Below are 25,901 nucleotides of genomic sequence, written 5' to 3'. Positions count from 1 at the left end.
TCCGCCGCCTCCGCTCGACCAGGGCTCCCCCTAAACGGTGTCGGCCACCACCACCACCAGCATCCGGCGGGAGCAGTAGTGCGACGGCGGCACTTCTCTGCCTTGTCTTGCATACAGGATTTAATTAGACTCATTTCTAACAAATTAAGCGTCTACACTTTAATCAACTTCTCTACGTCACGTTCGCCGTCCTCCGGGCGGTATGATATGATGCCTAGTAGGTAACAGGTAGCAAGGCCTGGTTACGCATGCATGCGTATGTATGTACGTATGTAGGTTGATATGAAGGAGAGGTAGGGAGGGTGAAGAAGAAACCCATCTGCGTATTGTAATTGTATTATCCACCTACAACATCTATCTGCCTGCTTCTCGACAAATGCATGTCTGCTACATCCACACACACACTCACACACACTGTCTCTCTCTCTCTCTCTCTCTCTTACACACACCCTCTCCTTCTCTCACACACACTCTTACACACACGCAGACATACACACAAATCCACACATCCCACATGCATACACACATATATGTGGGCATCTACGGACCTACATACATACATACATACATACATACATACATACATACATACATACATACATTACATATGCCAGAGCCCTTGACCGTCATTTGAAGCCGGTGACCCGGGTTTCGACTCCTCGTGGACAACCCTACCGAGCAACACGCCAAATACTTACACGAATCGCCTTCTCGCTTCGCTTCCCTTTCCCTTCGCTCCCCTCGCTTCCCTCGTATCCACGCCGGCACACCCTCCGTCTGCCGTCGAATACGACCAGGTCTTGCCGCAGGTCTGCGTCGCGTAGACGGATAGACATGTGAGGCCGATAGATAGATTAGATAGGTAGATGAATGGATGGCTTCTGCCAGGGGGAGGAGAGCGCGACGTAGTTGCGGGATCTATATTAAATCTGACTCATATGATCGTGGAAAATTCTACCGGCAGATTCTACCGCGTCGCGCTGCGTGCTCTCATTGGCATACGTCGGGCGACATGTGAGTGCGCATTCCGAACCGCGATTCTCTCGGGGGGGCTAAAAATAGCAGCATATATTCAAATCTACCCCAGGAGTCGGGGCCTCCCGGGGAGGAAGGGGAAAAACGAGACTTTCCAATCCCGAGAGAGGTCAGACGAAGGGGACAAGGGGGGGGGGGGGGGGGGGGGCAAAGAAAGAAGAACACGAAAAGGAAAAAGAAATTTCCATACGGAGAATCAGAGAGGGAGATGGAGATAGAGATGGAGATGCCCAAAAAAAACAAGAAATCGCCCCAGTGCCGGAAGGTCGACTGACTATGGAGACGCTACTAAAGGAGCAGGGATCGGCAACGATCCCGAGCGGAAAGGAACCCAAAGAAACCTCGGCGGGCGCGCGCGGGCGCGATGGCCTGATTCTACGTAGGAGGCAGGTAGGCAGGTAGGCAGGTAAAGTGGTTTTTTTCTTCTTTGGTCTTCCTGCTCGTCTTCTTCCATGTCTCGGGGGACGGGGCGGCGTGGCTATCGCGTGAAAGCGAAAAAAAAAGAATTTGGAAAAAAAAGGGGGGGGGGGGGAGGAACCGTCGGCTAGGATTCGCCCCTCGTTCCTAGACGCGCGAGGGACCCATAAAGCAGGTAAGGTAGGTAGGCATGGGATGCGCACATGTATGAAGTAGGTAGGTAGGTAAGGCATGCTGTACGCGGGCCCATGTCCCCCGTGCGCGTGCGTGCGAGCGAGTGAGGCCCTTCGCTCGGTCTCGCGCGCGCGCGCGCGTGGGCGTGGGCGCGCGGGTTTTGCGGCCGTGGGCTAGCAAACGCACAGTGGTGGCGGCGGCGGTGGCGGCGGCGGCGGCGGAAAGGCCAGAGGAGAGAGAGGAGAGAGAGAGAGAGACAGAGACAGAGGGCGCGCATCGCCTAACGTCGACGGCGGCCAATGAAGCCCGCCGGGACGCCTGGGGACTGGCGAGCCGGGCGTATCGCAAGGAGCGCTGCCGTTGCAATATTTCCGCGCAGGGTACCCGGTCGACCCGCAGAGACGCAGGCGCGCGCAGGCGCGCGCAGCGCAGCGCAGGATAGGACAAGACAGGCACGCCATGTAGGCACGAAGGAGGCACGAGACGCAGGCAGAGGTAGGGGAGAGGCGTAGAGAGAGGGTATGTTAACCTGGTAAGGGAGGTCCCGCCTGCGTCGGCCGGCATGCCGGCAGCACTTTGGTGTGCGTCATTGCCCTGCCCTGACCCATGCGCGTTGTATTTCCTCAGGCGAAACATATCGTCGCCGGCGGTCGCCCATCGCTGTCGAGAAGCGTCGATGATGCTTTAGCGATACCGGAAGATGGTGGCGGATGGGTGGGAGGGAGGAGGGGACGCATCGCATGGTGGAGAGGGTGAGCGAGTGGGTGGGCTCTTAGGACGACATATTATGAACAACACCCGGCGGGTCGGTCGGCAGGGCCAAGCTTAAACCAAACCACCCGAGTTCACAACAACTCCAACGGGATGACGACGTCACTTCCGGATGTCTCTCGATGGTTACCTCAGAGTCAGGGTTGGCGATCATCCGGCAAACGTGGTAGGCCCTTGATTTTAAACATGAAACATTGCCATCAGCCACCATTCTAAACCGGAGAGCGAGTGGGCGGGGGAATGTGTGAGAGAGAAAGAGAGAGAGAAGAGGACGGATAGACAGATAGACAGACGGAGACGCGGAGAGAGAGAGAGAGAGACAGACTTGCCTCCAAGAGACTCGTAGCGAGCGAGCGAGCCAGCGAGCCAGCAACCAAGCGAGACCGTTGCCGCGTGCGTCTTCAGCCTCTAGGAACCCGTCCGAATGCCGTGACACCCCCCGCCGCGTCGCCATATCGGATGACGCAGGTTTCACCGGTGGATGACAGGCCCCCGGCCGCCCTCGTGATTCGGCCGCGGAAAGTTTTTATTTTATTTTAATGAGATTGGGTTTAAGATCTCCAGATCAGGTTCTTCGTCAGAGGAACGACTACTATGTAACAGGTCACCTCTACGCCCCGGCTCGCGTGCGCAGCGCTGGCAGATCGTGTCGAAGCTTGGCCGTGCAAGAGACCCCGGCTTGCAGGAAGCAGCAGCAGCAGCAGCATCAAGCAAGCCTCCTAACTCGAAATTGAGGCCCGCGGAGAGGTACGGCAGAGCGAGACACAGCAGAGGGATCTCGGTAGCGGGGCCGTATATGCATAGGTAATTTCTTTTTTATTTCTTTATTTATATGCCTACCTATACCTGTACGGAATATCGTCACGAGCAAAAGGGCTCCGCACGGGGGCCACACCGCCCTGACGCGGTCGTGGTCTAGATTTCGTATCGCGACGCGACGGAAACGAGGCCATTGTCTCCCGTCCTCTCCACCGCCCCGCCTTCTTTCCCCCCTCTCCGTTTGTCTTTCTGCCTGTCTGCCTGTCTCTCAAAATACGGCCGAGTTGGCGGTGGAGGTGCGGGATGGGTGCGGAAGCCCACCCAAGTCTAGCCGGCTAGCTGGGAAGAGTAGGGCGTCATGGTTACTTCGCTATCGCGCCTGTACGGAGTACCTATGACGGCGTAAGAATGGTCGCTTATGGATGCCCTAGCTCTGCAAAAGCGGGTAAGTAAACGGGACGAGGGAGGGAAGGGGGGGGGGATCTGGAGATCTCCCGCTCCTGTTGTGACATGCAGGGCCGACGGGCGGGAGGTCGTGGGAAAGTCTGAGCGGTGCCCTGTGGGTCGATATACCTACCTGATAAACAAGATCGTGGAGTGCACTCCCTTGGGAGAATCAATGCCGAAGGAGGGCAAGCCATGGGTGGTGACATTGCCGCGAACCGTGCCATGCTGGGAAGGGGGAGGGGGGGAGGGGATGGATTCGATCATGGCTGTGCCAAACGCCAGAAAGGGGGCTTGCGTGTGTGGATAGACATACATACATCCACACATACGACGTACATACATCATCTCTCCCATTTGTTCGAGGAGCTCTCACTACTCGGTCGGTTCGGACGATTCAAGGGGGGGGGGATCTGCACACATACTACGAGGGGGAGGGGTAGGGTGTAGGGGTAGGGGGTTGAGGGCGAGGGCCTTGAGTGTGGGGTCTGCACAAGCCACATCATAACATCGGAACATAAGAGTAGGGGTCATGTATGTATGTATGAGTATGTATGTATGCGTGTGGTGTGTGTGGGTGTAAGTGTGGGTGTGGGTTGGTTAGGAGGGTCGGTAGACCTGGTACTACGTAGTATATGGGTGGGTATGTAGGTAAGAGGGCATGAATGAATGTGGGTAGACAGGCAGGTAGATGTGCAGGTAGGGAGAGAGAGGGAGGGAGGGGTGGATATGTATGAAGATATGAAGATGGGCACGCTGAGGGGAGGGATGCGACGCGCGACGAGACGCGACGAGTAGCGGACGAGAGCAGGTCGAGGAAAAATCCTGTTATCTCCAGCTCCAGACTGGCCGCCGGTAGGGACGCTAGTCGAAGGAGAGAAGCTGTGGCGGACCGGTAGGATAGGCTGGGATGGGACGGAATGAGATCGGATAGGATCAGGCGGGATAGGACGGCGCACGCATAGACAGTTACTCACCTACTTACACCACCTTAGCTATCTAACCTACCTCATCCTGCTTTGCGCCTCATATGCCTACGTCTACGTGCAGATATCTTGATATAGGTACACTACGTAGTGCGGTGTAGGCTCGGGGTAGGTAGATACAGGGTACAGGGCGCGAAGCACTGCTACATAACGATATATATATCTATATACCCATACTTATACCTATATCTATACCTATATCTATATCTATGCCTATACCTATACCTATATACCGTCTATGCTATGTAGGTAGCACCTATCCCTAACTGCCCAACCCACAGACAGACAGACAGACATACGGTACATCCGGTAGCACAGGTGCAGACATCTAAACATGCCTACCTTAGGTACCTACATACATACGTACATACGTACATACATATGTACTCAGGATATAGGAACTGCAGCTAGATCATGGCTGTCATCATGGTCGTGGTAGCATCGAGGGTGGATGAGGTGCGCCAGTGTGGGCCACCGGCGGCTTGGGCGGTTGCATTTAAGGTAGAGTGGAGAGAGACTACGCCAAGATGGCTCATGATTTGCAGATCGTTTTACGGTCTCCGGCTCCGGGCCTAGACAGCGAGTGTCAGCTGGTTGGTTGACAAGACCTCGCCCTATAGCTTCGACCAATCCTAGCCAAGATGCCCGTCGTTCCAAGAGTTCCCAAGGGCCTGTACTATCTAGTAACTCGCTCGCTCGCTCACTCTTCTCCCTCTCTGTCTCTCCCTCTCTTCCTCTCTCCCTCTCTCACCCTTCTCACCCTCTCTCAGAATGGGTCCCTCTCTCTCTCTCTCCACCCCTACCCATAACCCCTACCCCTACCCCCACCCCTACCCTAGTCTAAATGCTTCTCCTTGTGTTCCCCTGCTCTCTATGTATGGATACCTACCCTCCACAGGTTGAGGCCTGGCTTCACACCATGCCCCCCCCCGTCTGTCGTTAATTAGCGTCTCCAGACATTCTGTGCCTCTATAACCGTATGGCCTGCCCCTATATCAAATGGCCCCACCGGTCACATGAAGGCTTCTAGAATTTGGCAGTTCCTTAATTTTTCTTTTTCCTCTCTTTTTTGAACCCTTTGTCTACTCAAGGCCTTGCTAAGCCCGCCTAGCAGACCCAGGAAGCCCCGTCTGCCTGAAGTGCGATTTTTCTTCAACGCTGGAGGGAGGCTAGTAAGGTCGTAAGCGGAACCCAGCCTCGACGTGAGGGGTAAGTAAGTCCGGGTCGACTCTCAACGGAACTTATGTTCCCGGTCTGCTCCTAAGTCGAATAACCGGGATTAGGGGTCACAAGTCGAGTTCTTGTTACGCTGAGTGTATTGTACGGTGTCTAGTCAGGACAGAGCCTCTCCATAGAATCCGAACGAAGACATGTTCCTATTCCTCTTTTTCTTGTTCCCGTTAACGATCGCATATCCGGCAAATCCACGTCTACCGATACAGGTTTTGATCCTCACGAAGCCAAAAAAAAAAAAGAAAAAGAGAGAGAGAGCAAAGGAATGAAAAGAAAATTACAAATTCATGTTCTCATATCGTTAGGATCCCTCTCTATCCTCTTTTCAGGTTAGGCATCCTGTCTGGAGTCTGAGTGAGACCTCGCGTCCAAGCCCCCTCTTGTATAGCTCCAAGCCGATCCCCGATTGTGGCCTAGCCCTTCAGCTGTGGCGCATTTCTTCGCAGATACTGTAGACGAGATGCAAGGATCGTGTCTGGAGGACCAATGATATCGTGCTTCGACTTTGTATCGGCCCTCGACGAAGCCGGTCAGCGTCTCGAGGCCGGCTCGCCTGATCATTGGCCGGGATGCTCGATGACGCTCTCCAGTACCATCCCATGCCCTCGATAGGTCTCCCGGCATATTGTGAAACACTGACAAGTTGATTTGTTTCTTCAACAAGAACTCTCTGTCTGTTGGCCGCTGTGTTTGGTGCCATGTGAGCTTGTGTGTTATTTGTGAGCTCATCACCGCCCGGGTCGGCGCAGCTCCCCACATGCCAGGGATGGTCGCGGTACGTCGGCAATCGCATACGCATCTATCACTCTCCATGGCTAGATCCGGGATCACTGCCCACTTTTCACCCCGGTCTAAAATAACAGATGATCGCCTACTCCGTAGTGGGATCTGATAGAGCGACCCGTGACAAGCTTCCCAGGGAAGGGGGGGGGGGGAGGAAAGGCCCAGGGAGGTAGGCAGGAGAGGCGAGACGAGCAGACGAGAGAGAGAGAGAAAGAGAGAGAAAGAGAGCAACAAGATGAAGAAGAGGCTGGCACCCGGAGCGAAGTGGAGTTGCTGCAGGTCGACAAATGGGTGAAGCTGTCCTATACCTGGATTTCTGATGCAGCATCGTGCAGGAAACAAATAGACGACGGCGTAGGGCCCTGTCCTACCTAACCGTTTTAGTCGGTATGACACATGGGTCGTGGATAGGTAGCACTTCACAGAACTTTGTGTTCACAGAATTGTCCGTATGTACGGTGGTTCCTCTTTACACGAGATTCAGGTGTTATGTGAAATACCTATGGTTTCTTTTTTAATAAAAAAAAGAACCATGGAGGGACAAGCCTGTTTTGTGAGACCAGCTCGCTCGCTAGACCGGATGGCAACGAAGCGAGTCCCTTGCCGATACGGGATAACTCTGCTCTCGGAGGAGGGTGGTCTTACCAACTTACCTTCTCGTATCCTCTTGTGTTCGATCACCCTGAAGATGAGAATGACCATCGAGTATCGACTATGATTGGGCAGATCCTGTACGACAGGGTTTATGCACGTAGTATGTAGGCTTGAGGGTGCGAAACCCACGATAAGCCGGCCTCGCGCTGTCTTATAGAAACTGGGCAACAACACCCGCGGCCTATGCGCGTGCGCGCGCATGTACCTCCGTCGACAACCACGGATGATGATAGACACCGGGGAGCGAAGTAGAGAGAAGGCGAGGGGAGCAGGAAGAGGGGAAGGGTTTAGAAGAAGAACTGATCACTCGACCGGAAACCCGGGAGACCAGTCTCAAATAAGCCTAGAGGGACGTCAGATCGACTGACAGGTCGACGGACCGAGGAGCCCAAGATGGGAACCGTTGGGTAGCATGTCACTCCACGCCCCATCGAGGAGATGCCCGGGCCACGGCAGCAGCAGGAGCAGCAGCAGCAGCAGCAGATGCGGTGCAGGTGGTGGCGGAATTTGGAATAGGCCCTGTAGGAGTTTAGTGAGTGCGGCATGGGACATGGCTTCGGTAGCTTGTATGCGGACAGGTACCTGGAGCGGATTTCAGACCTAGAGGATAACCGTCGCGGGCCGTCTTTTCACGAGACGGGTTCGTCAACCCGCCAGTGGGAGTAGTGCCTTTTTTCACAAGCAACCCGCATCCGTCGAGCTGGAAAAAAAAAAAGATCGTACGATATCGACGCGCTCGCGATCCTGTCCCGTCTGCATGGCGAATGCCAAACACACATTGCCGAACAGCACGGTCCCATCGAACATCGAGCTGGTAGAGGCGGCTACGCCGTTTGTGTTCCGTCCGTCTTGGCGTGGCCGGTAATGATACTCGAGCGTTAGGTTCGCCCAAGCGAGCTTCGTTGAGTGGTCACCGAGGTGTGGCGTCCGCCGAACCAATGAAGGGGACACTGTCGTGGCTCCGGCGAGGACGATTGGCCTGGCAGAACTGCGACGGATTCGTGCTCAGTAGCTACGCTGCCGCCGAGCTGCCCGTCGCGCCGCCGTATTACCACCATTCGGTGGACCTGGAATGGGTAATTCGCATCGTCTAAAGCCCTCGAAATAGACCGCGACATCTATCGCCAAAACTATACCTACTGGGACGTGCGTAATGTATAGACACAACCACCGTCGATGTACATCGGTATCCGCGATAGCCCCCTCCCCTCTCTTCTTTTGTCTCTGTCTCTGCCTTTCTTGGTTTACGGCAAAAGCCATGAACTGAGACCCGGTAAGTAAGTGCAGGTAGGTCATGTGAAGAAGCCAGAGGGACGCCTCGAGCCGTGACCCATCCCGAAGCGGGGCAAGCGACGTGCTTTCGCGATCCTCGGATGGGGTGGGATTTGTTTGATATGAGTCAACCGTCCACCCCTCACCCTCTCTCTCCCCCCCCTCCCTGCTGGACGGGTACGTACGTTTGGCATGTGCTCGGCGCAGTAGGATGCTGCGGCGTCGAAAGGGGTTTAACGAACAAGTGCTGACGAAATATTACCTGGGTTCGCCGGACTACGGATGAGAAGCTAACCCACGACAATAGCCACCGGCTGCGGTGGGCTACGATGGTGGCCTTGCGGCGTTCTGCGTAGGCTCGGAAGGGATGCGCTCTGGTCTGGGACAGGAGGACGAGCCCGTTGCCCCCTTTAGGTAGCAGTGATTCAGACGGGTTCTGGGCTCTCGTGCTCCCTTCTGCTTCTCTGGCCGACACGTCCGCTCTCGCGTGTACGTCCCCTATCTATCGGCGACAGCCTTGCAGCTTTGCAACTGAGAGATTTTGCCCGGATATTGCTGATATGTGTCCTGTTCGATCAAACAGCATAAACTAATGCGAGGCATTGATCTCCGAGCCCGCATGGCCCGTCCAATAGGATCGGAAACACGCCAGCTGACTTCCCTGATCCCCTCACCGGTGATAGAGGGATGAGTGAGGCCTCAATGGTACTCTCCGGGGTGGAGAGCAGAGAGACACCGCGTAGAGGCCGTCGACAGCGCTACCGTGCTGCTGCTGCCGCCGTCGCCGCCCGCTACTGTTGCTGTCGCGGCCGGTGCTGGCGCTATTGCTATTGCTGCCGTTGCTGACGTTCTCGCGACGGCTTAGCCTCGAGCTGCCGTAAGCTGCCGAGCTTACCCTACGTAGGGTAATGGAAGCCTGTCTATCTTGTCGACCTAACCTGGGTTGTTCGGACGTTGGTAGTTCGAATCCCTCTATGCATTGAGATATGCAGGTAAGAAAAAGGAAGATGGAACGAGGGGAAACTCGGGAATAGTAGTCAGAGCTAAGCGAAAGAGGGATGCATGCCGGCGCGCCATGGCTACCGAAGGGGAGGGGGCACATCTGTGCCTGCCCACGTACCTCCCTAGCCTCCAGATACCTTCTAGGTACCTCTCTAAATACCCACCGATACCTCCAGGGTAAGAGGTGCCCATACTTGCGGTTACGCTAGGTACCTTAGGTACCTCCTACTGTCCGTACTAGGTACTATGGTACCCACATATTTAGTATACGCACATGTAGTATGGAGGTACCTGACAATGCGGTCTGTACTCGGGTACGTGGGTACGTGGCGTAGTAACACTTGCCTCCTACTTAGGCGCCCCCCCCCCACTTACAAGATGATAACATTGACAACAATCATGATGATGACGAGGGAGGACGACGAGGAGGAGCAGGAAGAGGAGAAGAAGAAGATAAATCGAAAAGGAAAGGATGCCCCCCCCCCCCGCAGAAAATGCAGTACGGTGGCGGGCGGGAGTGTCGATAGGAATAACGATATGCATAGTTGAGGAATAGAGGAAGAGGAAAGGGGAGGAGAAGTAGAAGCAGAAGTCGAATAATTTCGCGCCAGGAGTAGGCAGCTTTGCGCGCTCTGATTGCCATCTATTTCTTTATTTTTGGTCTGGTGTCAATTGTATGTCGCCCGTGGACTCTTCTCAACATTGTCCTACGTAGGCAGCCTACGGTGAAGAGGGGCAGAATCACATAACCTCCTTTTTAGCCACGGCTGCCTTCAGATGCCTACAACCTACCCAGGCGACTTGGGTGTGTATCCATTATATGTGGATTAACACGCACGCTGATTGTACAGTACCGAACCAGGGATTCCGAATTCTACGATACACGTCTCCCTCTAGCTTCGGGTTTGCAGCAATATCTCGCCCTCTCTATCCTACCTACCTAACGTAGTTTAACCTGTGGCTAATATAAAGAAAGCACTCTATTTTGTCTCTTATCGTGTACCTGTTCGTCGGCTTGCTTATTAGTGCGTCGATTTGATAAACCACCTTACCTAGGCAGATAGACTATTGTATCATTATTTATTTTCTGTCGTTTCCGATCCCCTCGTTCTCCTCATCCTCCTCCTCCTCCCTCCCCTCCTTCCTTTCTATCCTTTACCTTCTTTATATTAGGGGGGGGGGGGGGGGGGGGGTTTCTTTGAAAAATATAAATTTTTTTTACCCCCCTCCCCGTCGGCTCTTCCTAAACGGTCAATATATATAACCTTCGCTGAGTCGTACGTACATAGTCGCCGGCAGCTTGGTCTGAGACTGGTGAAACTCTGCATTGTCCTCGTGTGCACTCAAAACCGATCCCAAGGTCGATCAGGATCGTGCCCGCGTTTGTCCGGTGGCCTGCTCCACAATTGAGCGAAAAGGTCCGCGAGAGGCTTTCGTGCCGGTATTCAACCAGACAATATTATGTACTTGTATACTTAGGCGTCCGTTAGACGAGAACCACCGAGGATTGGAGCTCGGGAACTGCGGCTGGCGATTTTCACCCATGCGAGACCGATACATATTCCAGTACTTATCATAATCCATCCTTGCGTGCATGTAGCGAACGGGAGCCCGAGCAAATAACTTCCCTGATGCAGGTAATACCGTCAACACCTAATCGTCATCGTCTTTATTGTCATTGCAATTTAGTACCTATGGTAAGAACCAATCACCCGCAAATTGCACCCGTGTATCCGTGCCGGCAACCAACTCATTCTCCGCACAACGACCTTATTCCCTTCCCTAACGGCCGGGAGTCCGGAGAGAGACACACAGAAAGAGAGAGAGAGAGAGAGAGAGAGAGAGAGAGAGCACAAGAGAGGGAGAGGGAGAGAGACAGAGGCTCTCTCCGGGCTTGAAACATTCGGCCGGCCCAAATCTTTCCGCAACTCCACCGACGCAACCGATGGCTGAAATTTGCCTTATACCTACCTACATCCGTCAATCCGTACATGTACTACATGCACCAGGTATGTAACGTACCCAAAGGACTTTAGGACTTCCAGGAAATGGAAAATGTTCCAACTTCCCAGTTCTATCCTTAAACGAATGTCAGGTCCGATGCACGCTCTAATAATAGGTAACAATCACACATACATACATATGTACATACGTACATACATATATATCTGCCTACATGACAATATTGCGCGATCCATATTATGCCGGATGCCTTTCCCATGGAACTAGAACGGTATACCTACATCCTTACCTGTACAGGCAGATACGTATACGACCTAGAGCAGCGATGCGTTTGATGTAGATGTATTTGTATTTTTATATATAGATATATATAATAGCCACCCATATTTACGCAGCGAGGTATTTACCTATTTCTTGCCAATAGTTGCAGGTGGCGCAGTTGGTAAAGTATTAGCCAAGACCACGCAGGTATGCTATGTATTACATTCGGTGCTACCTGTAAATGTCACCGGCTTACGCTCCCTGTGTTCTGTGTTATTGTTAAGATTAGACAGAGGAATTAATGCGAAATTGTATTTTTCCCTAGGTATATGTCACAGGATGAAAACCCCCGCGCTAGCCGTTGATTTCTTCCCTCTCAGAGCCAAGTTACCTTACTTAGATACCTAACCTGTATGACACCCGACGGATTGGTCAAACTGGAGTCGATGATGTATTACGCGGATAGGAGGTAGATGGCGGTCCCGGCATCCACTGCCTAGGCACGGGAAGTCCCCTCTGGATGTACACCCTCTGGCTACACCTGGGCAATAGGAGGTAGCGCCCTCGACGTGTTCTTCGGCGAAGTACACGCACACGCACATTGGATACCTGCCTGTATATCTACGTTCCGCCATATGTGCATGCCTACGTGCGCGCCTACGCACCTTCGCCTAAGTGACGGCGAGTTGCGCGGGGATCCGGCTGATTAAGCTTTCCCAGTTAACGTTGGGCGTTGTTTTGGGGAATTAGATAGTCTGCTGCACCGCTACCGACTCGAGCTGACGACATCGAACCCAAAGTCGCCGTAGCTCCGGGGAAATACACCTGTCCTCGCGTGGCCTCTCAGGGAGAGGGGATATCGGTGATTACCCTGGGCATCGAACCTATAGCAAAGGCGTGGAGGGCCGGGCATACGATATTGTACCTGTCTTGTACCTGTAGTTTACCTCGAAGACAGCCCCGTTGTGGCCAATAGGTATACTGAAAACAAGCATGCGCTAACGCGGCGACTTGTCCCCTTCGGGCAGCTTGGACCACGCCGTGCCGACGAGGACCCTCCCTACGAGTACGTGCTGAGCGAGCTGCCCGCGCGCTGCCCGCGTGCTGTATATGGCGCGTACACGGTACGCTAGGCAGTAGGCCGACAGCAGCGGTTGGTGCCGTACCCGTCTCTCTGGCTGTACGATCGGGCTACTTCGCTCGCTGCCTCCTCGTCCGGAACGGCTTTGCCCCGCGCACCGCGCACGTTTGGCCGAGGGGCTTTGTGCCTATTTTATTTTGAATTTTTTGCGCCCAGTCGGATCGGCGGTTCCCCTCGACTTCAAATCCAAAGTCCGAAGCATATCGACGGCCGCGTGGTTCAGTGTTTATCGTCTCAGCCCATATTCTACAGTGCCGATTGCCTTTGGGTCTGTCTAGTTTCGAGATCATCGTGCAAGGCTGAGCTGGACACTGGCTGGCTGGCCGGCCGGCTGCTTGTCTCCCAACACGAGCGAAGGTGCCGAAGAGGGCCTCCCTCCTCTGAGGGTTTCTTCCGATGGACGAGGGAGAGGGATGGCCGTCGAGCCTCCTCGCCATCGGATTTGGAAAGTGCCCTTCCCTCGCCACAGACTGGCCGCCACGGTCTAGAGTCACCTCACCTATCATACCTGATTTATCATACCTGCTTTGCACCTAATTATACCCACGGTAGGTATCTCTTCCCGTCCACCCCGTTTCTAATTTCTAATCTGCGTCTCCTCTCCCTGACTTATCCCCCTTCGCGTAGAATACCTACATGCCTCCCTAACAACCTACCTGCCTACCTGCCTACCTACCCACCTCATCCCTATGTGCATGTGTTCACACGCGGACCCATACACTCGTTCACTTCACTCACTCAACTCATTCACCCGTCCATCCACTCGTCCACCCGTCCACCCGTCCTATCCTGCAGACGTACTTCTTGGTCCACCCTTGAATCCGTGAATATGTAATGTATAGTATGTACCTACCTGACGCCACGCCTATTACCACACCCCAGGCTTCACCAACGAACCCACCTCCTCCCCCTCCTCCCCCCTCCTCTCCCCCTGTATCCCTAGCTGCCTGGTAGCCTGGCTTTGCTGGTAGCATGGGAGGCCCCCACCGACCCTTGCAACGCCCACCGTCTACGTGCCCTGGCCCCTGTCCGCGTCTGGGCTTGCACAAACCCCCGGCCTCTTCCCCCCCTGTTCCACTTGCAAGGACCCTTGGCCTGTTCGGCCACTCTCCTCGGCGCTGCTGATTACTGTTATTCATCATTATTCGCCATCCGCCTCGTCCCCGTCGATTTATGGTCGCATATTGTTACTCTGCCGCTGGTTGCTTGGTTGCTGCGCGCTTTCCGACTATCTTATCCCGTCTTTTCCATCCTCGCCTGGGTCGCGGGGCTCTTCGAGATATACCCGTAATCTGTCTGGCCTGGCCCTGTCCTGTCCTTGCCCTGCCCTGCTCGCGGTCCTGTCCAGCACTTGCATACCCGCTCTTGCGTTTGACTTCAATCCGCATCGCATTGTACGCATCCATGCTGCTATGCCTCTTCGCAACTTGGCTCTCTTGCCTATCCACCCACCCACCCACACACACGCACGCGCAACCACTCACACACTCTCTCACATACTCACATACTCATACTCACACTCTCACTCTCACTCTCTCGCTCTCGCTCTCTATTCCACCCCTTGCCTGGTCGTTGCAGCACGCAAATGCAGCATGCTGGAGACGACTCTGTTCTAGGTATCATACCATATATCCATAGCATATCCTGTTTTCCCGTCTTATTATTGGCTTCTTAGCCTTCCCAGGAGAAACGAACCCGAAACTTCAACGCCGGGAAGCCCAGGAAGGCCAAGCAACGAAGATTATCAGGGTTACGTTCAGCTTCAAACGCAATCAAAAGAAGAAAAAAAGACGAAAAACAAATAATCCAGTAAATAAATACATATATATGGGCGTCGGCCCTAGACAGCGAACTATTTAGTCCTGGACCAAAAGAGGTAGCCCGGCAGAAGCAGAACACCATCTAGGCTTGGCTACCCGTCGATCCACCCATCCATCTCTCTTTACATAGGTGCCGTCCATCCAGTCGTTATCAACCTCTTATTAGTACATGCTGCTGCCATCCGCTGCCACACCACACCCCAGATTCTAACTCGCAGCTTGCCCTGTCTACGCCTATCACTTGCGGTTTGCGATAGTCGTAGGGAAATTCGACGACATTTGGTCTTCGGAAGGCGAATAGCAAGCAGCATACTTGCCTACCTACCTATACGCAAAATCAACAACAGCTCTCAACATCATCAGCATCTCGCCTCTTTTTTACTTTGATAATCTATCGCAGTGACTGCCATCACTTACCGCCGCCACCGTACTCCAACCACTGTCCTCTGACACGTACGCCGCTGAGAACCGAGCGCGAAGAGCCTTGCGCACGTATTCCAACGCGCCCGGCGAAGCAAAAGCCCCTCTGACTAACAACAACACCCAATCCTATTGCTGCTGCCCCTCCCTCCCACTCCCACTCCCACCATAATAAATCCGGTACGTGCCAGGAGAGCCTCGCGGGGTTTGCGAAGGCGGCAGCACCATCTTTCCCAGGAGGAATCCGGGCCAGCTCCCTGAATTAAGAATACTTCGGGACGGGAACCCGAAACCAGAGCGGACTAGTAAGCAGCCGGGAGAGGAGAGAGAAGTGATACCTAGAACGCAAGACTAGGAAGTAAGAGAGGGGGGAAACCAACCCGAAGACGAGCCTAGGAGAGAAAAGAGGGACAAGACGTGACGTGAGCTGGAAAGAAGAAGAGCATTATCGAAGCACGAGCCGGCATCGCATTCACCCATCGCCTTTCCTAGTGCACATAGGCACGTCTCAGTCGAAGCGTCGAATCAGCTCTGTATCTCGGCCCCAAACTCGGTTGATGCCATTCAGCCAACTACACCCCACCTGCCTTTTTGTCAACCACCGGCCGCTATTCGCACGTCTCTCCGACGTCCTCTACTAATATCGCGGCCTGTCCCCGCATCCCATTCGCACGACTTGCTCATCTTGCCACTCCCTGTCGTTACCTTCGGCCTGCCTGCTTACGCAAGTCGCGTCACGGCGAGCAGACACCTGAACGGTTGGGTGATCATCTGGGCGGATAGGGTGCTTGGAAAATTTTTTTTTTAATTTTTGATTTAATTTTTGATTTAACTTTTAGGAAGGAGGCGACCTATCTTGTCGATATCTCTCTCCCCTACCTCGGCACTAACACCCCTCGCCCGCTCCTCCGCCTTCCCGCTATTACTACGGGCATTACCTACTGATACGCCTAACCTCATTCAACCGTCTGGGTGGAAAAGCGCATACGGGGGTTATTATATCGGCCAAGTACAAGTACATCACAGCTGGGTTACACAGCTCCGTACCGCGCCGCATACACACCTCAGATCCTTTCCTCCCGGGGACACCACATGCGGTAGAGCGGCCATCCCTAGTGCGGTGTGTGTACATAGGCGCATGTACCTGTACCTGTTCGTGTACACCGGCAGCTCTCGCTACGCAGGCACAGATTGGGTCGCGCAGGTGATGTACCTGGCTGGGTGGTGCCCACTTGTCTGCAGTACATACCTAGGGTAGCTACCTACCTACCTAGGTACTTACCTAGAGGTACTTACCTACCGTCCGCGGCCCCTCCCCCAGCGGCATACCTGCTGTGTACCTGCTCATACCTTGAGGTAGATATTTTTACTCGGATACGCCACATCCCGCTTAGGTGCACTACGATCCGGTCGCATTCGATACGACGCGGTCGAGAGAGTACCCAGGCCAGGTCCGTCGAAGGGTGGGACGCTACCTACATCATACCCCGAGTGTGAACCTTAGCTGGTACCCCAACTAAACTTAGCTGGCTACTTACGACACGAAGAAAAGACTTGGAACCTCGCAGGGTTTGCGCCAATCTGCCAACCACATGCGCCGGGCAGCAGCTCGAGTAATACCCTGCCGTCCCCCCCTCCCCTTCTTCGAAACCAGCGACCTACATACATACCACTCGACCACCTCCACCTCCATCTACATCCCCATTACATCCACCCAACGCACATAACGCAGGCCGTACATGACATTACAGGCATACACTACTACTACGACTACACGCACGACTACACACACACACACAACATATACACACATTATACACACATACGCAGCACACGGTGCTCGGAGCACATACACTTCTTCACTCAACCTTACCAACCGAACCTAGCCTGCTACACACGTCCGTACACATCCACCACATAACACACCCACGCCCGCACCACACACACCCATTATACACGCATACACGCACGCACACGCACGCGCGCACACACACACCCACGCACACATACCTCCGCCCTGGGACGCCGCGCGCAACGCTTGTCGTTCCTTTCCAGATCGCACACGGAGCGGACAGTGAAAGCTAGCTACGACACCCTCTTTTTGCTCACCTTGCCGCGCGCGCCATTCCACCCCCTTCCTCCGCCCGCTCTCCCTCAGCCCAACTATATCAAGACACGTCGCTCTGCAGGCACACACGCACCTCTTCTCCACGTCTCCCATCCGCCGCGCCTGACGTGCAACATCGCATCGTCGCCCGCCCGAATGTATTCCACCCAGCCCAACGGCGCTGAGGGTGCGACCATCAATCCCGCGACTATCAATCCTGCCGCGCTCAATCCAGGTGAGATCCCTTTTCTCCTTCTATCTTCTCCTCCTCTTCTCCCTCTCCCTCCTCCTCCTTTGGATCCTCGCTGGGGTTTTTTCTCATTTGTGGTTGTTTTTATATCGTACCTTTTTTTTATTACTTTATGCCCCCGTTTCCCCCTCCTTCTCGTCGTTTGCTCCCCATGTGCGCATTTAATCGTCGGCTCAACCTCCCCCCCCCCCAACTTGCTGCCTCCTACCCAGCCTTTTTGCGCCGCGCCCTTGCGCATACCAACATCGCCTCTGCTCATGCTCGAGAGTCTATCCGCCACCTCCGACCTGCACACCCATCAATCCCCTCCCCTTTCCCCTTTATCCTTTTTCGCCCCCCTCTCCCTGCCCCTCTCTCCTCTTCCGCCAACCCTTGACCCCGTCGTCGATGCTTGTCGTCGCCTTCGTTGACTGCATCCTTTCCCCTGCCTCTCCCGCCCACCCCTAGGCCGGCACGGCGCGACTTTGGCTGAACCGACATCGTCGCGATGGCCAATGCCCGGCGCAGCATCCTCCTCTCGTGCCCTGTTTAATTTCGCGTCGACCCGCCGAGTCTTGCATGCTTTGGTCGCTGCTGGTTGCTAACCTCGTGTTCCCCTCGGTTGCGCAGAACTATTAAATCCGACGTCTAGAGGTCTCAAGCGCAGTCATTCTCCGGACTCGTATCCCGACGCGTCGCAGTCCGAAACCCCCGGAGATGATGGTAAGTCACAGCCCTGCCTCGCGTACCGACTAGCCTACCGTATCGCCCCCCCCCCTTGTGGCGCATTGTAGCTATGTTACGCGCGTTTCGTCGTGTGCGACGGGGCCATCCGCGGCGATCTGCTAGCTAACACGGTCGGTCGTGCTGCAGGTGATCCGAAGCAGCCCAGAAAACGTGGTCGACCGATGAAATCGCGAGCGCCCGGTGACATCCCCGAGCCGACGAACCCAACATCAATCCCCCCTCCTCCTCCCGCGCAAATGTCGCAATCTATCCCCTCGCAGAATCCCCAAGCGCCGAGCGCGTCGCTATCCGGGCAGCCCGGCAGCGGCTACGCTCCGCCCCAGGCCTCGCCTCCACCGCCAAAGACGACGCCTACTAAGACGACGCTCAAGGCCCTGCCAACCGTGCGTGACCATACTACCGACCAACTCGGGCCCGGTGGCGACGAATACTTGCCGCGCGAGATCGACGATTTCGGCGAGAGGAAGGTGATGCCCAATGGCCAATTGCTAGGAGGGCGCGAGTACCGATGTCGGACTTTCCTGGTCCCCCATCGCGGTGACAAGTTATTCATGCTCGCCACCGAGTGTGCGAGGGTTCTCGGCTATCGAGACTCGTACCTGCTCTTCAACAAGAACAGGTCTCTATACAAGATCATCGCCAATCAGGTGGAGAAGGACGACTTGGTTTCCCAGGAGATCCTCCCGTTCTCGTACCGGTCTCGACAGATCGCCATCGTGACAGCCCGGTCCATGTTCCGACAGTTCGGCAGTAGGGTCATCGTCAACGGTCGGAGAGTGCGAGATGATTATTGGGAGCAGAAGGCGCGGAAGCAGGGCTTCACGGAGGCAGACCTTGCAGGGGAGAAGCGGCCGGGAGGATCCAAGGTCCGGGAGGCCGCCGCTGAGGCGAATAGCAGCGTGCCGCCGCTGCCGGGTGTGCCCCACGGCGAGATTGTCTACGCAAATCCTCCGCCCTTTGGTGGTGCGCAGCAGCCGCTCGTTCAACCAGGTATGATGGGACCGCCGGGGAGCTCGACCAGAATGCCCATGATAACAGTAGGACCAGATCTGAACGATACGAGGACTCGAGACTACAACAACTTCATCAAGGGTGGCCCGAGACAGGAGATTACCGGCCCCGCCTACCAGGACAGGACCCAGTCGAGCCCCATGGCGGAGATCCACCAGCAGGCGCATCACGCCGCCGACTACAACCGGAACGTGAACCACCAGCGCGAGATCCGGTCCGATTACATCAATAACTTGTGGAGGAGACCTCACGACCAGCCGCCCACTACGCAGCCCGTCACGACTGAGCCCTCCCTCCCCACGACCCGTCCCGGCCAGTCACCCCACTCCACCCCGGCGAGCATGCAGACGCCTAGCATGGTGCCCAACCAGAGCCCGCAGATGATAATAACCGCGCCGCCGTACTCGCAGTCCATCCACTCTCAGCAGCCCATGAGCCAGACGCCGATGCGGGGGATCCCGCAGCCCTCGTCGCAGAAGCAGCCTCGGCCGTCTAACATTCAGCCAAGCGCCTCGAGCAACCCAGCGTACAACTACGGCTCCTCGAATCAGATGTGGGGCCCTCAGACGCCGCAGACGCCTCAGCATTACTCCGGTTACACGACTCAGTCGCAGCCTTCGCCCCACCCCCAGCAGTCGTCGGCTCCTCAACTGCGTCACTCGAGCGGCGCCCCCCAGATGCAGCCGGGCACCATGCAATACCACGGGATGCAAGGTCTCGGCCAGGGCTACCCCAACCCCGGGCAAGGGATGTACCCTCCTGAGCAGACGCCTAGGCAGTTTATGCCTCAGAACACTGGCCAGGGACCGGCTGTCACGTCAGCCTGGACTAACCCGCAAACCCCGGCTGGGGGCAGTTGGTGGGCGAACCAACCTCAATGATAGATTGCCCGCAGCGCGCCGAGGCTGTACGCACGGGGGTGAGAAAGGGCGCGGCCATCCACAGAGAACAAAGGGGGGCGCGAGTAGGCCGGATCTTGCCAGGCCCGTCCCCCGTCATCGCAGCTACACGTCTCGCTATTGTTGTCCTGCTTTTCCCTTGTTCATTTCCTCGTTTTCGTCGGCGCAGACGTCCTACCGGCCCACCTTCACCGAGCTTTCACGTAATGGGGACGGATTTCTGCTTCGATGTGACTATATCGCTGCTTAGGCTAGTTGGCTTGGTCCGGTAATAGAGGAGTCGGAGGAACGGTCTGGTCTCGCATGGTGGGGATTCCGTTGGATTCCACGTTCATTTGGGCAACAGAGGGGTTGGTAGGCTGTATTGTTCTGCATCTTCCGCTGCGCTATGGGACCACGGCCGGTCGGTCACATTGCCGGCCCTCGATTCTTTCGGACAGCATTTGCATAGACCTTTTTGATACCACTACAACGGCGGCCTTCGTCGTTTCCGCAGTGTCCTCTTACACCTCGCCCTTCGCTTAACCTGCTTTTGGGGTTTTTATTATCATCATTTCGGGTTTAATCTTCGGCTGCCGGCGACTTTGGCACTTGATCATTTTATCAACGTTCATATCGGTACCCCCTCATACCACCGATGCTCGCAATTCGCCTTGGCGATCGAGTTCTGCGCACCACGGGATCTTACGGCCTCCTCCTCTCACGAGACGATGCTCCCTCCGGCCCGATCTATATGCTAGTGACGGCCGCGAGCGAGGGCGTCGGTTCGTTACATTCGGTCTCGCACGCCACATCGCTATGCTGCGTACACGGCTCTGGTACCTATCATCCAGCTGACTACGACGAGAACACCCCTCTCCCCTCTTCTAGGGAGTAAACGGCGAAGCAATCAGCTTGGGAGGACGGTATCTCGAGACTACCCAACGTGTTCACGTCACTGTTGTCTTGATATGCGCAAAATCGCCTGCGATCGTCGCATTGCGTCAAGTTCGTTGCGTTGATGACAGGAGGGGGTTTTTATTTATTTTAATAATCATCTTTTTCGTTACAGGCTGGAGAGCCTTTCTGCGTATTCCTTTGTATTCTCCTAACCTCGATTTTTGTTTGCCCCCCTCCGCAGCAAGATAGGCTTACCCAGTTTATCAGGCGAGATTGGACGCGATACGGTGACTAGCATTGGGGGAGTTTCACACAGTCTCTCACTTCTTACGTATTCTTCTCAACTGGTCCTCGAGTAATTTTCGGTCATAGCAAAGGAGGGGGCCTTGGTACAACCGTGGATCGGAGGGATTCCGATCGGGGAGTGGCGGCTTAGACTCTGCTCATTGATTGAGCCCGGGTAGGCTGTCTGTCTTGTTGAGCAACATCATTGTTTCGCCTGGGGGATTCGGAGGGTTCAATTTGCATCGTTCAGGGATTACTGGGTTTTGTCCATCTTTCTTTTTTCGTTGTTTCCGCCTTATTATTATCTATTTACTATCACTACTATTATCGTCGTCGCGGAAACGTCGGTTGTAAGTGGACAGGGGAAGGAGTGTCCTTGTTTTTTTTTTGCAACCTCTCAAAAGAGCCCCTTTTCTATTGTTACACCGACGCCTGCTGGAGTCGGCGCAAGGTGTAGAGTCGCGCAGGAAGGCGATGGATACACAGAATCGCGACGAGACAATACAATGAAATATACTTATATCTGGAAATTGGACCCTGACCCTGTGATATACCCCCCCCCCCCCCCCCCCCCCCCCCCGGGGGTCCACGGCTTCGAGAGGACTTTGTGGCCGTTGTCCCCCTGGGCCGGGGGAAAAGGAAAGGGGAGCATTCCGGCATCGCCGGGCGAAAGGGGGGTTTTCTTATTAGGGGCGGTGAGAGGGGAGGCCGGGAGCGGACGACGGACGATGGACGACGGACGACGGCGTCGCAAAGGTCGCGCAGCCGCAAGCCGGCACGCACTGCGCAAGACACCGGGAAAACAGAAGCACGAACTGTCTTCTAACACGCCCGGTTCGACGCGAGAGAGAGAGAGAGCATAGCATGCCAGTCTCCCCCTATCGCCTCTATCCCAAACCGTATCGCCACGACGCCTCGAGCCGGCACCAACGTCTCCCGCTCTCGCCCCGCCCCTTTTCCCTCGCCCACTCGGCTTCCAGCCTGGTCTCCCCCCCCCCCCCCCCCCCCTCCCCGTACCAGCTCCATAGGTTATGCCTGCATGCCAGGAGACCCGTCGGATACCTACGCACGGTCTGCCCTTGCCCGGCGCGCTTGACGACGCTGTGGACGGAGAGGTATAGGAGGGTAGGCAGGTAGGTAGGGAATATGGTATCTGGAATCTACATGCCTAATAGGGACCCCGTCGGGGCGCCAGGTCGGCGGGGGGAAGCACACGACCTCGCCGATCGCTCTCGCTCGTACGGGGAGGAGAGAGAGCCCTCGTCTGCCGGGGATCTCGCTTGTTCCCCGGGCGCCGTGTACTATTGCCTCTAGTCTCTCTGCTTCCTGTCTCTCGCATTGCTTTCCCCCTCTTCTTCTTCTTTCTTTTTTTTTTCTTTTCTCCTTTCTGTATCGACGTCTGGGATCCTCCCCATCTCCTCCTCCACACCCCCCCCCCCCCTCTGAGCCCGCTTCCTTCCGGCCCAGATACGCGAGATACTGCGAGGCGGTTCCAGAACCGGCTATTCTGCGCGCCGTCCCACGGCTACGCTATCCGACTGCGTAGTCTGTCTCTCTCTCAGCTCCGCGGCCTGCGCTGCTTGCCCTAGGTAGGCAGGTAGGTAGGCAGACAGGCAGGCAGGCCAGGGAAGGTTAGGTTAGGTATGCAAGGTATAGGTATGACGGAATCCAAGGGACGTTCCCCCCAACCGAGAGCCCCGACCCCAGGTGAGCACTACTGGCCGGCTTGCGTACTGGGCTAAATTATGTAGGTATGTGTGTCTGTGGGTATGTATGTAGTAGGGATGTTAAGTGTGGGAGTCTCTCTGCGTGTGTGTGTGTGTCCCTCGCCGTGTGTGTGTGGGTGGGCGTAGGTATAACGCACATAACGTACAGACGTACATACATACCTACATATGCATGTGTGTGCCTGTATACACATGGAGGAGGTATCGGAGATGGGTAGGAGCCGGGAGTATGATTATATCGTACATACATACATACGTACATACACAACACACATACGTAGGCGCATCCACACGTTCCAGAGACTCGGACCCGGCGGGTGACAGGTCGTAGAGTTGCGAGGAGGAGGGACGGACGTGCGTGTGTGTGTGTGTGCCTTGAGCAGCGTATCTGAGGAACGGATGGGATGGGCGGAATGGGTCGAACGGGGTGGATGGACGGGTGTACGTGCATGCCATGTCTGTCGGCCGCGGCGTTGGGGAGGGGGGGGGGGGTGAGGAGGGGCATGGATGGAGGGATGGAGGGATGGCTGGATGGATGGATGGATGGATGGGAGAGGCCATGTATGTCAGTCGGGTCGTGCATGACGGCCAAGCGAGTAGGCCTTACATACATACATACATACATACCTACACACCTACCTACCTACCATCCCTCCATCATCATCCCTCCATCCATCTACCTACCTACCTACCTATCCACACGCACATACACGACCATGTTACTTACTTACTGACTTACATGAAGGAACAGGCTAGGGGAGCAAGTCAGTCTGGCCCCGGGTATTAGGTAGCTAGGTAGCTAGGAGGTAGGCAGGCAGGTCGATGGCTGGACGAACGAGGGCGCCCTCGCAAAACCGCGTCTGACTCAGCCCCGCCCTGTGCCAATAGAAGGGGACCCCGTGGTGCCGCGACGCGCGCCGCTGAGACATAATCCTGCCCCATCCGTGCTCGTGTGCGTATGTAGGTATGTATGTAGGCATGGCATCTCCAGGCGTCTGTCTGTCTGCCTGTCTGTCTGCACATGTCACGTAGGTACCTACCTACGAACCCCTCTCCTTCGCGATTCGACGTGCGGCGGGAGGCTGGCTGACCGGCTTAGCAGCTCTGCCTCCTCCTTCGTCCTGGCTCCGAATCCGCGCCGACGGATCGCCACCCCTGCCCGCGGCGCGCGCTATTGGCGCGCCTACCTGTGTATAGTAGGTACGGCGCCGTGCTCGTACTTCCCTACCTACCTACCTACCTACCTACCTTCGTAGACGTGCACGTCCGCGTGCTCTAGTAGGTAGAGGTACCTACGCAGCGTGCGCCGCCTCTGCGCGTCGCGATGCTGGGGCGCAGGCACGCCGCGAATCCCTCGTCGTAACGCGGCACGCGAGCCTGTAGCTGCGGTCGAGCCGGGCCGTGCCCGAGAGGGGAGCCGAGCCTCGGGGGGGGGCAGCCGGCGTCGCTGGTTCTGCGCCAGCAGGGGTATAGGACTCTTCTTGTACCCTCCCTGGGGAGGCATAGTCGAGTCTGTCCAGGTGCTGATGGAGTGAGTATCTGGTCGTAGATGTTAGGGAGGTAGGTTAGGTAGGCGTGTGTTGTGCAGCATGTAGATGGGTAGGCAGGTAGGTGTGCACGGCGCCCCGGCCAACCCCTCCCTCCTCCTCCCCCCATCTCGATTCCCGGCCAGGCGCTGCTGCGGTTCGAACAGATCAACTGGCCAGCCGATACGCGCAGGCAGGCATGTCATCGGCGGTGGGGCGCTCGCCAACGTGCGAGATTCGATCGCGTCCCGTCCGCCCGGTTGGGTACCAAGATTCGGCCTCGACATGCCCTGCGATGATGCCCCCGGCGTGTGTCCCCTCCGTTTCACCGCCTCTTCACTGCTCTCCTCTCTTCGCTTTCTCGCCTCACCCCCCTCCCCCTTCCCCTCCCCCTCCCCCTTTTCGGACGGGAGAGAGCGCCCCGCGGGGAGGGGAGGGGGGGGGAAGAGGGGGGAGGAGGGGGGAGCGGTTGCTGAGAATTGGAGATACTTGCGTGACGAGATCGTAGGTAAGTTAGCTGGTCGGCTATTTACCCACCCAGCCGCGACGGCCTGTGTACGTATGTATGCGGCGAGGTATCCTCTCACGGCTGCTGGTAAGGGAGGGAGGGGTAGGGTAAGCTTCGAAGCGGCAAAACGCGAATTTCGGAGCGCGGAAGCTCCTGGGCAAGCTAATCAACTATGGGTACTACGAGCCGCGGTCCTCTGTAGGAGAGAGAGAGAGAGAGACGACGGATTTACGCCGGGTTTACCCCCCCAACCTGCGTAGGTAAGTTAGGTGCTTGTCTACCTGCCGCCGAGATTACCTAGATGAGACTCCAATACGCATGCATACACGGTTTACTGGTACGCATCCCAGCACACACACACACACACAGAGAGCTACCCAGTTCCATGCCGCCCTCGTCTGCTTACCCTTAGCGCCTTGGGGGCCGGAGCTGTTGATAGGACGGGTTCGAATCGGAACATGGGAAACACGCCGTTGCGGGCTATCACTGGACCACTCGGCTTTCGACGTTCCCTGCTCTCAACTACTACTGGGGTCTGGCGAGCCCTGGTCGTCTTCCCTCCCCTCCAAATCGTGAACTTCTCTTGGGAGGATGACCGGATTACCCTCTCTGGGTTCTGTGAAACGGCGGAGTCCAAAGTGTTAATACGTAAGCCGTGTGTTGTTTTACAACCAGATCGAGAAGTTTTGTCCCTCGCCGGAATCCCGCCAGCCGCAAATCATATGATCCCCCCCCCCCGAAGCTCGATGGAGAAGGGCGTCGTCGGTTGACGCGAGATCAGCACGGGGATTGTGTCCCGTGAACCGAGTCTTCAATATAAAAAAAAGGATATATGTGGTAAAGTAGGTC

General features: G+C 55.8%; 5 protein-coding genes across 5 annotated transcripts; 2 read left to right on the top strand and 3 right to left on the bottom strand.

The window, feature by feature from the left end:
- Nucleotides 1–1,766: 1,766 nt before the first annotated feature.
- On the bottom strand, nt 1,767–2,941 carry GGS23DRAFT_557743 (uncharacterized protein). The gene has a single exon (XM_051515723.1). It carries the CDS (start codon nt 2,849–2,851, stop codon nt 2,399–2,401), a length of 453 nt encoding a protein of 150 aa, XP_051373823.1. The 5' UTR covers nt 2,852–2,941; the 3' UTR covers nt 1,767–2,398.
- A 2,714-nt stretch (nt 2,942–5,655) lies between these two features.
- On the bottom strand, nt 5,656–7,642 carry GGS23DRAFT_409978 (uncharacterized protein). The gene is made up of 2 exons (XM_051513661.1): nt 7,256–7,642; nt 5,656–6,973 (listed from the first exon to the last, which is right to left on the bottom strand). Exons 1-2 carry the CDS (start codon nt 7,455–7,457, stop codon nt 6,150–6,152), a joined length of 1,026 nt encoding a protein of 341 aa, XP_051373822.1. The 5' UTR covers nt 7,458–7,642; the 3' UTR covers nt 5,656–6,149.
- Nucleotides 7,643–13,833: 6,191 nt separating this feature from the next.
- GGS23DRAFT_409813 (uncharacterized protein) lies at nt 13,834–14,911 on the top strand. Its single transcript, XM_051513660.1, has 2 exons — nt 13,834–14,510; nt 14,570–14,911. The coding sequence occupies exons 1-2, from the start codon at nt 14,068–14,070 to the stop codon at nt 14,697–14,699; spliced, it is 573 nt and encodes a 190-aa protein (XP_051373821.1). The 5' UTR covers nt 13,834–14,067; the 3' UTR covers nt 14,700–14,911.
- A 3,154-nt stretch (nt 14,912–18,065) lies between these two features.
- Nucleotides 18,066–20,437, top strand: GGS23DRAFT_409657 (uncharacterized protein). Its single transcript, XM_051513659.1, has 3 exons — nt 18,066–18,193; nt 18,344–19,207; nt 19,259–20,437. Exons 2-3 carry the CDS (start codon nt 18,379–18,381, stop codon nt 20,107–20,109), a joined length of 1,680 nt encoding a protein of 559 aa, XP_051373820.1. The 5' UTR covers nt 18,066–18,193; nt 18,344–18,378; the 3' UTR covers nt 20,110–20,437.
- Nucleotides 20,438–22,762: 2,325 nt separating this feature from the next.
- On the bottom strand, nt 22,763–23,495 carry GGS23DRAFT_557716 (uncharacterized protein). Its single transcript, XM_051515722.1, has 2 exons — nt 23,043–23,495; nt 22,763–22,998 (listed from the first exon to the last, which is right to left on the bottom strand). Exons 1-2 carry the CDS (start codon nt 23,467–23,469, stop codon nt 22,877–22,879), a joined length of 549 nt encoding a protein of 182 aa, XP_051373819.1. The 5' UTR covers nt 23,470–23,495; the 3' UTR covers nt 22,763–22,876.
- Between the last annotated feature and the right edge of the window lie 2,406 nt (nt 23,496–25,901).

Source organism: Durotheca rogersii, assembly GCF_024521655.1.
Source record: "Durotheca rogersii strain YMJ 92031201 chromosome Unknown GGS23scaffold_5, whole genome shotgun sequence".
NCBI classification, from domain to species: domain Eukaryota; kingdom Fungi; phylum Ascomycota; class Sordariomycetes; order Xylariales; family Xylariaceae; genus Durotheca; species Durotheca rogersii.
The sequence above is the reverse complement of the archived record's forward strand: the minus strand, read 5'-3'. Positions and strand labels throughout refer to the sequence as shown.

What these genes read in the sequence shown, in the direction of transcription:
- GGS23DRAFT_409978 (XM_051513661.1), bottom strand. Translation starts at nt 7,457, where the DNA reads ATGCGCGCGCACGCGCATAGGCCGCGGGTGTTGTTGCCCAGTTTCTAT. An exon ending in ACACAAGAGGATACGAGAAG is followed by an intron (nt 6,974 to 7,255) that starts GTAAGTTGGTAA and finishes TAAAACGGTTAG; the next exon opens with GTAGGACAGGGCCCTACGCC.
- GGS23DRAFT_557743 (XM_051515723.1), bottom strand. Translation starts at nt 2,851, where the DNA reads ATGGCGACGCGGCGGGGGGTGTCACGGCATTCGGACGGGTTCCTAGAG.
- GGS23DRAFT_409657 (XM_051513659.1), top strand. Translation starts at nt 18,379, where the DNA reads ATGAAATCGCGAGCGCCCGGTGACATCCCCGAGCCGACGAACCCAACA. An exon ending in GCAGCCGCTCGTTCAACCAG is followed by an intron (nt 19,208 to 19,258) that starts GTATGATGGGAC and finishes TGATAACAGTAG; the next exon opens with GACCAGATCTGAACGATACG.
- GGS23DRAFT_409813 (XM_051513660.1), top strand. Translation starts at nt 14,068, where the DNA reads ATGGTCGCATATTGTTACTCTGCCGCTGGTTGCTTGGTTGCTGCGCGC. An exon ending in TGGAGACGACTCTGTTCTAG is followed by an intron (nt 14,511 to 14,569) that starts GTATCATACCAT and finishes TTGGCTTCTTAG; the next exon opens with CCTTCCCAGGAGAAACGAAC.
- GGS23DRAFT_557716 (XM_051515722.1), bottom strand. Translation starts at nt 23,469, where the DNA reads ATGCACGTACACCCGTCCATCCACCCCGTTCGACCCATTCCGCCCATC. An exon ending in ATACCCACAGACACACATAC is followed by an intron (nt 22,999 to 23,042) that starts CTACATAATTTA and finishes AGTAGTGCTCAC; the next exon opens with CTGGGGTCGGGGCTCTCGGT.